Source organism: Antechinus flavipes, chromosome 5, assembly GCF_016432865.1.
Source record: "Antechinus flavipes isolate AdamAnt ecotype Samford, QLD, Australia chromosome 5, AdamAnt_v2, whole genome shotgun sequence".
Lineage (NCBI taxonomy): Eukaryota > Metazoa > Chordata > Mammalia > Dasyuromorphia > Dasyuridae > Antechinus > Antechinus flavipes.
The window spans coordinates 57224945-57239163 of NC_067402.1; the positions used below are offsets into that span (position 1 = coordinate 57224945).

At 32.8% G+C, this 14219-nt stretch overlaps 1 protein-coding gene across 2 annotated transcripts in view; it reads right to left on the reverse strand.

Annotated features, from left to right (window-relative positions):
- The window catches only part of NEBL (nebulette), a 458082-nt gene that overhangs the window by 265513 nt on the left and 178350 nt on the right, over window positions 1-14219 (reverse strand). For both annotated transcript variants that reach the window (XM_051961694.1, XM_051961696.1), the window contains exon 3: window positions 10481-10565. In XM_051961694.1, coding sequence (XP_051817654.1) covers window positions 10481-10565 — 85 coding nt within the window. The remainder of the gene's footprint in view (window positions 1-10480; window positions 10566-14219) is intronic.

Genomic DNA, 14219 nt, shown 5'->3' on the forward strand with positions numbered 1-14219 from the left:
TTGATTGGTATATGTCTACAAACTATAAAGAATATTACATTCTCTGAAGAATCAAAATTACAGGTCACCCACAAGGCATTAGAGAGATGTATGGTAAGCATAAAGGGGATACATGAACTACATCAAGGATAACATAACATTTTATATTCTTCTCTTCTCTCTTTCTTCTCTATCACCTAATGACCTCTCAGGCTCCCATGAGTTTAATTATTTAATCTCTATACAGATGACTTGTAGATAGGCATAGAATCTCTGTCTGCACCATTAACTGCTTTTTTGGATATTTCAAACTTGATGACCATAGTAGTCTCAAATACAAAATTTTGTCCAAAAACAGAACTCATTGTCTTTCTACCTTTCTTCTGAATTTCTCTATTCCTATCTAGAGTATTGCCAGAATCACAAAATGGTGCTATCTTCACACCACCTTATCTCATTTAATCACTTGCCAGTCTTGTCATTTCCCTCTGCACAAAACCTATCTCTCACACAGATACTCTGGAGATTAAGATCTCACCTGGACTATTGTGCTAGCCTCCTAATTTATCTTTTTAGTTCAAATCTCCCCCCTTCTAAACTATTCTTCACTAAGCAGCTGAAAGGATATTCCTAAGGCACAAAACTCCTCTTTTTATGTCTTTATGTATAGGCATATATGTATGCTTTTTTTCCCCAATAAAATATAAGCAACTTGTGGGCAAGTATTATTCTCATTTTCATCATTGTATTCCCAGCACTTAACATAGTGTCTACCACATAATTGGAACTTAGTAAATATTTAATAATTGATTAATTGATATACCATTGGAAAAGGAGATAACTCCTTTAGTAAGGGTGAAAGATGACTGATTGACAGCCAAGTAATGGAAGCAGACCTAAAGGAAACTTTCTAGCACATAGGGTAAAACCCATTTAAAGGAAAATACTCTAGAAGGATTACCCATAAACATGAGATTGTTGGGAAATCTTCTCTACCAAACAGACCTATTGGTAAACACATACTCATCAGTTTGGATCTCTATGATGCGTCAAAGATAAATAGTCAAAATGAAAGTAAAGAAATGTATAAGCATGATGATAGCTTCAAGATAGCTTGTACTTATAGGGAACAATTTTAATTTTTATAATTTTTCAGTACATCTTAGAGCATGCCTCTAGGAGTTCTTACTTAGGATATTTAAGTAATACATTTTACAGGCAAGGAAACAGTAGAGAAAAGAGAAAATCATTCAAGGGAGAAAATAGAGACTTCAAAGGGAACATATACCATGTAGTTGGCAGTTTCTCATTACAATGAGAAGACATTTTCTGTTCAAGAACAGGGGACAAAGGGAAATAACAATTGAGAAAGAAGAAATTTTAGGAAAAGCTGCAAGACAAGACTAAAGGTATCTTATCCACTTTACATAGTTAATTTAATTTTATTGTATTTCTCCTTATTTTCCATTATGGGGCTACCATATAGTTGAGAGATTTCTACACTATTATTCCATCAAGTCCTATTTTTCCATGATATAATATCAAAGGTTTATCCATTGAAATGATAGGATACTCTATTCATTATACTACATGCAGTCGAGCACAAAGCCCGAAATCTGAACCTGGCCTAAGACCCAAGTGACAGCAAAAATGAAATGTTCCAAAATCTGTGCATGAGTTCTAGAAGCAGCAAGATTGGTTTGAAGAATATTATGAAATATCTTCAGATTTCAGTTTTATGGCATGGTATGGCATAGGGTATGTAGCTGGTACACTGGAAAAAGCATCAAGTCTGAAGTCAGAAACACCTTAGTCCAAATCCAGTCTCAAACACCCATTAGCAATATGATCTTGATCAAGTTTCCTCATTTAACTAAAAGAATAATAATAACACCTCCCAATGTTGTTGTAAGGATCAGATGAGATAATCGTGCTAAGTGAAGTGCTTATCACAATGCCTGGTACATAGAATTCACTATATAAATGCAAGTTATTGTTGCGGTGGCAGTGGTTGCTTTTGTTACTGTGAAACAAGATCAACCTGCTATTTTAGGACAACTATACCAGAACTCTAATCCAAAACGGCTCTTAAATTACCAAACTGTCTGAAATTCTACTTCTAAAATGTATTTCTTTAGGGTTTAATGGCTTTTTAATGTTTTTTTTTTTTTAAAGGACCTATGAAGACAGAATTATACATGAGAAGAATAACTCTTGTCAATTACAGCTAATCAAAATAAGATTCTTTAAAAATGAAATTCCATGGATGTCAGGTCAGAATGTGTAATTCCACCCTCCCCTCTCCAAACAGACACACACATTCTCCTTATACTCAAGTCCACAAAAGATTTGGCCAGATCTGAAGTGGTCAGAGCCTTAGGCTTTCCTGGGGAGCCAGGATTTGTACTAGAAGGGACTTGGATTTCTTCCCTGAGTTTTTGGGGGAGAGGGACAGCATATTCTAGTTTCAGAAGCATCTCCCCCCAAAATAATTGTTTTTTTTTTTTCAATTGAGGAGGTGGAAAGGGGATAAATGATATGCAGGTGTCTTAATGTCAAATAAGGATGAGCAAGCCCTTTTGAAAAGGTAAGTGACCAATGGTAAATGCAAGGGCATCTAAGTAGCACAGTAGATAGAATACCAGCCTTAGAGTCAGTAGGAAGTGAACTCAAAATCAACTTCAAACACGTTTTAGTTTTGTGATCCTGGGCAAGTCATTTAACCTCGATTGCCTCAAAAAATAAATAATGATTAGTTCTTTGAAATCATAGGACAGAAAAGAGATGAGGGTCCTCAGCCTCTACATCCTTAGTCTATGCTTTTCTCACCCTGTATTCATTCATGGAATTCTATTCCCTATGCCAGCAAACCCTATTTGAAGGAAAAGTTGCTAATGAGGTCATTTTTTGAGCTGAAGTTGTAGATCATGATAGTAGAGAACAAGAGTCTCATCCCTCTCTCATCCCTCCAATTCTATGTAAATAAATAGTGTGATTTTTGTCAAAAAAACAAAAACAAAAAATGGAATTTCAGAGGAGGGGGACTAGAAATCTAGTGAGGGGACAAAAGGTTCTGAAAAGGGAAACTGAAAGGAAACAAAGATAAACTTTCAAATATAGTTTTATATAGGGCTAATCCTGTTTGGGCTTTTGAAACAGGTGGACAGCATAGCTGTTGTGCAATAGAGTAGAGAGTGGCAGGAAGAGGGAATTTTCTCTATATATATCTTTCTGTCTCTGTCTCTCTCTATCTCTGTCTCTCTTTTTCTGTCTGTGTGTGTGTCTGTGTGTCTCTGTCTCTCTCTCTCTCTCTCTCTCTCTCTCTCTCTCTCTCTCTCTCTCTCTCTTCTCTCTCTCTCTCTCTCTCTCTCTCTCTTTTTCCCCCTCTCTCTCTTTCCTCCTCTCCTTTTCTCTCTCCCCCTCTCCTTTTCTCTCTCCCCTTCTTTCCTTCCCTCTTTCCCTGTACTTCTCCCTATTCCTTCCTCTCTCTCTTCTTCCCTCCCACCCTATGCTCATGCCCCCTATCTCTCCCTCCTTTCTTCTCTCCCTCGTTCTCAGGATATCATCTTACTATGAAGAAAACTAGCTATCAAGAAAGGAAAGGGTACAGAATCCTGGCCATGACAGAGACAAATAAAAAGAATTTGTTATATTCTCTACCATCTCTCTACCATCTCTACCATCAATAACCTATTGAACTGCCTTACATTAATTCCTCCATTAGTAAGAGAGAAAATCATAGTCATGATTTTCCTACTGCACAATAATTGTGAAGGTGAAGGAAGTTGCAAAGGTTAATGAGCTAACATCTACAAAGCTTGTCAAGATCCCTAAAATAAAAGTGAAGTGGATTAATATTCTGCTTCTGAAACCTATCAAATATTTTAATAATAAAGTGAAATATTTGAACAAAGGATGAATGGTGGAAAAATTCCGAGTCCTACTCCTACAATTCCATTTCATCTTTGGCCTACATATTAAGAAATAATATCAAGACAGTATTTTCATCTGAAGTCTTTCATCTAAAGTCCTTATCAGTCTTTTTAAATTCTCTATTCCTAAACAATATTCTGCCCTGAAATCTTTTCAAATAATTCCAATTGCAGGCCCAACTACTTTCTGAGCAGATAATGGATCACAGTATAAGATGGAACTCTGAACTTCTGAAAATAGATTGAGGTTGTAGCCAGATTTAAATATTGTAATCTAATTAAAATCATTACCTATCTTCACAGTTGATTGGATTATATGGTTTAGGGGAATGATTCCAAAAATGCTGGATGCACCAGCATTTTAAGTGACTGTTGTTCTGATTAAGGAATCTATACTTCTGAGGAAACTTCAACCTGAGTTCTCTCTTTTATTTAATTGTGGGATATTGTCTTTGAGGATAATTTGAATCCTAATTTGAAAATCACTTGTGTCCAAGAGAGTTCCTAAAATACAATAAAGTTTTGCCTTTTTATTTTCTAACTTTCTTTTAAACAGATGCTGAGAATTAGAATAGTGTAATTAAGAGGGGGAAAAGAAACAAGCATTTATTAAATGTCTACTGTGTGCCAGCCACTATACTAAATTCTTTGCAAATGTGAGAAACTAAGTGGCTTATCCAAAGCCACACAACTAATAAATATCTGAGGCCAGATTCCTGACCCCAGGGCAAACATTCCATCTGCCTGTCCTCAAGTTTAAGGAAGATCTTTGAAACCAAAATTGAAACAGTGACCTAAGGATTTATCTTTTGTTCAAAATGCATAGTATTGAATATTCTCCTATGAACTAAACATTTAAAAATTCTCTTCTTTCCACTGACAAAAATCTTAATAAGAAACTTCATGTCATAAACACACTGTAGGAAAAGACCAGGCTCCATAGGATACAGCCGGGCAACAAACAGGGAAAAAAATCAAAAGATGGCCACTTTAAAGCTCTCCCAAAAAAGAAAAGTGAAATACTTAGCCTAGGCAGGACAAGAGACTTAGAAAAAATATATTCAGAAAGATAGATTTCTTCACATTTAGAAGTTCACATCAGAAATGACAGAAATGGAAGAAAAACTCAATTAAGAATATGAAACCTTCGCATGTGCCTCTAGAAATGGAAACCATTGCAGGAAAAGTCAGTAAGTGACAATGACATTCCAAAATATTATCTGACTGCAATATTAACCTCTTGAATCCTAAAATTTGAAATTTTTTTACTTAATTATGCATGGATTTATTCATTGAACAATGAGGCAGCTATAAGTGATATAGTGGATGAGTCACTGGACTTAGAATCAGAAAGATTAATTCAAATATCAAAATTAGACATTTTGGGTTACTCTGGAAAGTTACTTAATCTCTCTTAATTAAATTAATTAAGTAAATAATCTTAATATGCCTCAATATCTCCATCTGTTAAATAGGGATAATAATATGACCTCCTTCTAAGGGTTATTATGAGAATAACATGATATCTTTGTAAAATGTAAACTATATAACTACTATTAATATGACTATTTAAGAATTCCTCTATTTCCCACTAGATAAAATGTTGAATAAACAGTTCTCAAAAGAAATGCAAATGACTGGCAACATATGAAAAAATGCTCCAAATTATTAATAAAAAATCCAAATTTTAAAAAATTAGACCACTTCACATCCAGAAAATTGGCAAAAGTTATAAAAGATGAGAACTGAAGATGTTATAGAAAGATAAGTTCAGTGAATTATTTGTGGGATTATGAAGTAGTATAACCATTCCAGAAAAGTTGAAATTATGCGAATTGAATAAGTAAATTATCCATATCTTTTTACCCAAAGATTCTACTATTAGACATATATTTCAAGAAGGTCACAGATAGAAAAGCTGCATATCTTTAAAATAATTATAACACCCCCTTTTTCTCATAAGTAGAAATTGGAAACAAATGACCATAGATTAGGCATGAATCGGGAAATGCCTGAACACATCAAATACAAAAATGAAATAAAATATTAATGTATTGTTAGTAACAATAACTATGAAAAACACACAGAGAAAGAGTAACATGAAACGATGCAAAATAAAGAGTCAAAAAAAAAAATGTACATACTGAAAATACCAAAAGCCACAAAACAAAAGACAACTTACCAAAAATTTACTTATAAAAAAATAAACATGACTATAAAGAAGAGATAGGAAAAAATACCTCTCCTTTTACCCCTTTGCAGACAAAGGGATATGGAACATTAATTACATTTAAAGATCTACTTTCAATGTACTTTATTGGTTATGCTGATTTTTTTTTTCCTTTAAAAAGATTTAAGTTGGTTCTTTTGGAATAGGGTCAAGATGGGAAAGGGAGAAAGCACCCAGCCAAGCTCTCCCAACATTAGCCACCACACAACTTTGGATGCTAGAAAGAGAGATCTGTGACACTGGGGCAGAGGCTAGGCTAGTGCCATCATGGATAGATAAGAATCATGGAGCAAACTACAAAAGCAGTGACCATATCTTTCCCAAGATCACACTACCTTGGAAAAACCAGAAATATTCAAACCCCTAAAACCAGTTCTGACAATATCAGTGCAAAAAAGCCTGAGTTTGAGATAGTATCCTGTCCTCCATACTAGGAACAGAGTCCAACATTATCATAAAGTTCAAAAATAGGGGAAAGGGTGGGAAAATAAACAAAAAAAAAAAAAAAAGGACCATTAAAAGTTACTTTTGTGTCAAGGAAGATCAAGACAACAATTCAGAAGATAATGAGGTCAAAACATCTACAGCAAAGGCTCCAAGGCAGGGGAAGAAGGGGACAATTGTGAACTGAACACAAGTCCAACAAAAATTTCTGGAAGTTTTTAAAATTAGGTAAAGAAATAAGAGCAAAATAAAAAATATATATAAAGACAATTAACAGTTTGGTAAAATAGGCACAAAAATGCTGAAGAATATAACACTTTAAAAAACAGAACTGGTCTAACGGTAAAAGGTTCAAAAATTCATTGATGAAAATAACTCTTTAAAAAGCAGAATTGGTCAAATAGAAAAAGGTAAAAAAGTTCACAGAAGAAAGTAATTTCTTAAATATTATGAGCAAGTGAAAGCTAATGACTCCATGAGATAGCAGGAAATAATAAAATCAACTGAAAAAGATTTTAAAATAGAAATATGAAATAATTTATTGCAAAGACAACAGACTTGGGAAATAGATCAAGGAAATATAATTTAAGAATTATAGGAAAATAGATCAAGGAAATATAATTTAAGAATTATATGACTATCTGTAAGTCATGATCAAAGAAAGAGTTCAGACAATATATTTCATAAATTATGAACAAAAATGGACCCAATATCCTAGAACCAGAGGGTAAAATAAAAATTGAAAAAATTTGAGATCCAAAAATGAAAACTTACAGGAACATCATAACCAAATTACAGAGTTCCAGGGACAAAGAGAAAATGCTTCAAGCAGTCAAAAAGAAATGATTTAAATACCCATGGAGCCATAGTTAGAACCACACAAGATTTGGCAGCTACTATATTTTTTAAAATGGAGGGCTTCAAATATGATACATGGAAAAGAAAAAGTGTTACAGGAGCCACCTGTTAGTGGCTGCTGGGATGTGAGAGAATGATAATGATACAAGGAGACTGAGGGGGCAGTTGCATTCTCTGACCTCTCTCCTCTTGCCTCCAATTTATTGTTCCCAATTCACAAGCAATATCTGCATCAGTAAAGGCTGATTTGCAATTCCTTCAAGTGTGTTATGATTCATAGCTGTGGGGGCTTTTGGAGAACCAGCCTACCCTTAATGATACACTCCCCTTTAACTCTTTACAGGCTTTCTCAGTTTCCATACTTAGGTGTGGTCCTTAACAACAACAACAACAACAAAAAAAAAACTGAGTAAAATCCTTCAAGGAAAAAAAAATATTTAATGAAATAGAAGACTTTCAAACATTCTGAATGAAATGACCAAAACTGAATAGAAAACTTTACTCTCAAACACAAGACTCTAAAAAAAGCATCAAAACAATTTGGTAGTGGCTAAGAAACAGAGCAACTGGTAGATCAGTGGAATAGATTAGGGGTACAATATATAGTAGAAAATAACTAGAGCAATCTAATGTTTGATAAACTCAAAGATTCAAACTTTTTGGGTATTTGACAAAAATTACTGGAAAAACTAGAAAACAGTTTGGCAGAAACTGGCAGCGACTACCGTCTCTCAGGCTGAAATTGATAAATGATTTAGATATAAAGGGTAATAGCATCAGTAAATTAGGAGAGCACGGGAAAATGTATATCAGATCTATGGATAAGGGAAGTTTATGATCAAACAATAGATAGGAAGCATCATGGGAAATAAAATAGATAATTTTGATGATATAAAATTAAAGAGCTTTTCTACAAACAAAACTAATGTAGTCAACCCAGAAGGAAAATAGAAAATGGGGTAGGAGGGGTCGGGGAGTGAATTTATAGCAAATTTCTCTGATAAAGGCCTCATTTCTCAAATACATAGATAACTAAAGAAGAAATTTAACCTACTAATAGTTACATAAACATGTTCTAAATTACTACTAATTAGAGAGATGCAAATTAAAACAACTCTGACATACCACTTTACACCTATCATATTGGTTAATATGACAGAAAAGGAAATGATGAAGGGAATGTAGAAAAATTGGAACACCAATAAAGTTATAAACTAGTCCAGACTTTCTAGAGAACAATTTAGAACCATGTCCAAAAGGCTATAAAATTGTGCTTAGCCTTTGACCCAGAAATTCCAGTATTAGGTCTGTATCCCTAGGACAAGGGAAAATGATCTCTTTGTACAAAAATATTTCTGGCAGATTTTTTTTTTTGATAGGGGCAAAAAAACAGGAACTTGATGGGATATCCCATCAATTAGGGAATGGCTGAACAAGTTGTGATATACCATTGTAATAGAATTTCATTGTGATATAAAAAATGGAAATCAGGATGTTTCAACAACAAAAACAAAAAACAAAAAGACTTATATAAACTGATGCAAAGGGAAATGAGTATAACCAGAACACTGTACACAATGATCAACTGTGAAAGACTTAGCTATTCCAGTCAATCATCCAAGACAATTCTGAAAGACTTATAATGAAAAATGCTATCAGCCCTAGAGAAAGGACTGATGGAGTCTGAAAGCAGATTGAAGCATGCCTTTTTTTTTTATTTTTCATTTCTGTGTTTTCTTTTGCAATTTGGATAATGTGGATATTTATTTTGTATTACTCAGCATATATAATCAATATCAAATTTCATGTCTTCTCAAGAAAGGGGCCAAGGCAGAAAGGAAGGAGAGAATTTGAAATTCAATTTTTAAAAATGAATGTTTAAAAAAATTACACATAATTGGGAAACATGTAATAAAATAAAAGGTCATTTTTTAAAAATGTCAAAGCCAGAAATCAGGTCCCCTAACTACTAGTTCAGTGATCCTTTCCACCTAGGCCCTATCTATACAATAATGGGCAACTATCTGTGGTAGCCAAAATGAACAGCTGTGATGATTTCTTCAAAAAGGAATGAGACTTTCTTATAAAGGATCACAAACATTCACTTCAACCAGAGTACAATGCCTTATTTTTGGAGGTTTGCAACCAAAATAATTGATTAGGAACTAAACATAAAATTTCAATTTTTTTACATGACAATAACTAACCCTTAAATTAAAAAAAATGTATAAAATGACACTAAAGGGGAAGCTGGAGAATAAGTACTAAAGATATACAGAGAGGCTGATTTCTTTTCTAGTCCCACCTCTGCTTTTCTTCTCTTTCCATGCTAATCTTTGGCCAAAACCAAATTTGAACAAAATAAATATTTGTTTATGTGGAAAGTCTGATGGCAATACTCTATGGAAATAGAAAATTTCATTTGCCTCAAGAAATATTCAAAAGGTTTGGAGGGTGACAATATTTGTCAATTAACTGAAAGGAAACAGGGTTGAAGAAGCAATCTCTTTGAACCAAGATGACAGAAAACCAAGTCTCTGAAAATAAATGTCATAATCAATTCATCCTCAATTATTATGGATTGAGAAATTCTTCTAAATTAGTGCCAGGAGTCACCTGTTCACCTTGTGCAAACACAGCAGCAGTAAAATTCATTAAATCAGCATTCATTCTTGGGAAATTGCTTTTAAGTCACTGAATGACAAATCATTCAAACAAGTAAATACTAATTTTATTATTGATGCAAAATCATTTTAATTTTCACATCTTTATTGCTACAGAGTTATTGTTAATGCGGTCATTTATTTTTATTACTTTGTCAGTTCATTTTTTATATACAAAATAATTTATATGCCAAATCATATAGTATTTGTATTTTCTATAATTATAACTATACTTACATGCTTGAATGACAGTATTAATGGCACTTATCCACCCCCCAAAAAAACCCACTAGCACTGCCATTAACAAAATCTCTGAACAGGTGCTTTTATAGCATCAAGTATTAGGGATGCTAAATTAATCATTTAGAAATTACCTGACTTTGTAATTCACTTTGCTGCTTCAGTCGAAGGTTTTCAGGTGTGTCTGCCACTGTAGTGAAGGACTGCTTTGGGTAGTGGCTAAAAAAATGAAAGGTAAAATTAGCATATCAATATTTAAATACACTGCAAGGCCAATTATATAATGTTATAATTATACATCCCAGAGACCAAAAAAAAAAAAAAAAACCCTCAGATAAAACAGGTAGGAAAAGCCTAATAAAAACAATTGGTTTGTAACAAGATTATGCTATATTATTTCAGTATATTTATATATGAAACATAAACCCACCTGATAATAACCGATATTTAAAGCCTTCTTTATCATTTGCAACAGATATTATATCAGCTGAACCTAATAATAATATTGTGAGAGATATACTAGTAAAAGGAAGGGCTAAGGAAGAAGTATTTAAGGATAAGAAGCATATTTAAGGAAAAAATATTTATTAAGGAGCTATACTTTTACCAGGAACTTTTACCAATAATAATTCATCTGATCCTCACAACACCCCTAAGAGGTAGGGAATCATCTTGCTCTGTGGAGCAAGTTAACACTGATAGAGATTAAACAATTTGCTCCAAGATCACACAACTAGTAAATGTCCAAGGCTGGATTTGCACTTCTTCCTGGCTTCAGTGCACCATTCATTATATCACCTTGCTGCTTCATACTACAAATATTATTACCATTTGGAAACAGCTAAGTAGTGCCATAGTTATAGGGTGCTAGACTAGAGTCAGGAAAACTCATATTCCTGAGTTCAAATCTAGCCTCTGGCACCTAATAGCTGTGTGACCCTGAACAAATTTACTTAGCCCTTGTTCGTTTCAATTTCATCTGTAAAATGGGCTGGAAAAGAAAATGATAAATGACTTTGGTTTCTTGGGCAAAGAAGAGCTTTGCCAAGAAAATCCCAAATTGGGTCACAGAAAGTCAGACAAGATTGAAATAACAATAACATAACTTTATTTAGTATTCTATTTTCCCCCAAATTACATGTAGAAACAATTTATGACATTCATCTTTTAAAATTTTGAATTCCAAATTCTCTTTATTCTCTTGCTCCTTTATCCTCCTCATTTAGAAGACCAATTTGATACAGGATATACATGCTTATTCTTACAAAACATATTCCATTAATTATGTTGTGAGAGAAAACAGAGGAAAAAAAGAAAAAATAAAGTTTAAAAAAAAGAGATGCTTCAATTTGCATTCCGACTTTATCAGTTCTTTCTCTAAGGGTGGATAGCATTTTTCATAAGATCTTCTGAACTATTTTGGTTTATTATATTGTTGATTATAGCTAAGTTGTTCACAATCGATCACCATGCAGTGTTGTTGTTACTATGTACAATGTTCTCCTGCTTCTGCCTCACTTCAGTTTCTATCAATTCATGTAATTCTTTCCAGGTTTTTCTGAAATCATCCTGCTTGTCATCTCTTTATAGCACAATGGTATTCCATCAAAATCACATACCACTTGTTCAGCCATTTCTTTATTGATGCCTCAATTTCCAATTCTTTGTCACACCAAAAAGAGCTGTTATAAATATTTTTCTAAAATTTTTTAATCTCTTGGGGATATAGAACTAGTAATGATACTGCTGGATCAAAGGGCATACATAATTTTATTCCCTTTAAACAATTACAAATTGCTTTCCAGAATGGTTGAATCAATTCACAACTCCAACAACAGTGCATTAGAGTCTTAATTTTCTCACATTCCCTCCAAAAAGTTTCATTTTTCTTTCTGTCACATTAGCCAATCTAAGTTTTAAGATGATACCTCACAATTGTTTTCATTTGTATTTCTCTAATCAGTAGCCATAGAACATTTTTCATATAATTATAGATAGCTTATTTTTTCAAAAACTACCTTCGTTCCTACTCTTTGATCATTTATCAACTGAAGAACGGCTCTTTGATTCAGTTACCTATATATCTGAGAAATAAAACTTTTACCAGATAAACTGCCATAAAGTTTTTTCACATAAAGTTATGATTACTAATTGTATTATTAATTTTATCCTATTTTCCCCGTTTCTTTTCTTCTCTCTTTCCTCTCAGCCTATTCATCCTCAAAGGCAATTCTCTATGGAGAAATACCATTTAAATTCTAAAATGGTACATCAATGCAAGAAGTTATTATTTGGAAGAATAGATCCAAAACTATGATTAGTAGTAGTCTTTTCCATAAGTCAGCTTGTAGTTTCTGACTATTATGTACAGAGTCTATTACTGTTTATGATTGTCACAAACTTTTCCAGCTTAGAATTCTCACTGAAAAATGGGAAGATCTCTATGCTATTAATATTTTCCAACCATCCACGTTTAAGCATAATATTTGAAGTTAATGTACTCCTTAAAACACTTATTTTTCTTCAACATTACTTGCTTAGAGTCACTCCATTTCAACTAATCATGAGAAAAGTAACTGACATCTTACTTTTATGGTCTCTATCAGATTGTAAGCTCCATGACAGCAAAGATCATGTGTGTTAGATTCCCTATTTCTCTCAGTGTTCAGCATGACACTCTGTACACAGTATTTGAAAATGTCTGTTGAATAAGTAAACAAATATTAGTATAGCTATTACTTAAAGCTAAAATAGTGCCAAGGCACTGTTTGAAAAATTTATCTTACTGATTCCAATGCATTGTTGGAGCAAGGCACTGTTTGAAAAATTTATCTTACTGATTCCAATGCATTGTTGGAGTTATGAACTGAGATGCAATCATTCTGGAGAGCAACCTAGAACTATGTCCAAAGAAATACCACTACTAGAGATTTATATTCTAAAGAGATTTTTCAAAAAGAATAGGAAAAAGAGAAAGAACCTTCTTGTAGAAAACTATTATAGCAACTCTTTTTGTGGTGGCAAAGAACTGGAAATTGAGGGGATGCCCATCATTTTGAGGCGTGCCTGAACAAGTTGTGGTATATAACTTTGATGGAATATTATTATACTATAAGAAATGACAAACAAGATGATTATGAGGGAAAAAACTAGAAAGACTTACATGAACTGGTATAAACTGAAGGAAACAGAACCAGAAGAACATTGTACACAGTTAAGTAAAATACTGTCTAATGATATGCTATAGAAAGACTTGGCTAGTCTCATCAATAAAATTATCCTAGACAATTCCAAAACCCATAATGAAAAATGCTATCCACATTCAGAGAAAGAATTGCTAGAGTCTAAATGGAGATTGAAGCATATTATTTTCAGTTTCTTTATTTTTATTTTTTTCTTTTGATCTATTTCTTCTTTCACAACATACTAATATGGAAATACATTTTACATGATTGCACATATAATATATATCAAATTGTTTACCATTTTGAGAGGAAGGGAAGAAGAAATTTTGCAATTTAATTTTTTTAAATAAATATGAAATTTGTCTTTACATATAATTGGAAAAAATAAAATACTATAAAACAGGAAAAAAAATATAGCTAACTTGGCAGATGTGAAATTGGCAAACCATAGCCCCAAATTTATAAATGTGCTATATAAATGAAATATAATAATTATTAAAAGAGAAAAAAGAAAAAAAACTGAAGTATATATCTCTACAATACTATCTTTTTATAATTGTAACTTTTTAATGATTTATTAATTGTGGTTTAATCTATAATGGTTTATAAAATCTTCCCCTAGAAGAATATAATGGGGGAGAAAAAAAATCTTACAAACTTCTAATCATGAAAAAGAAAACCAACCTAA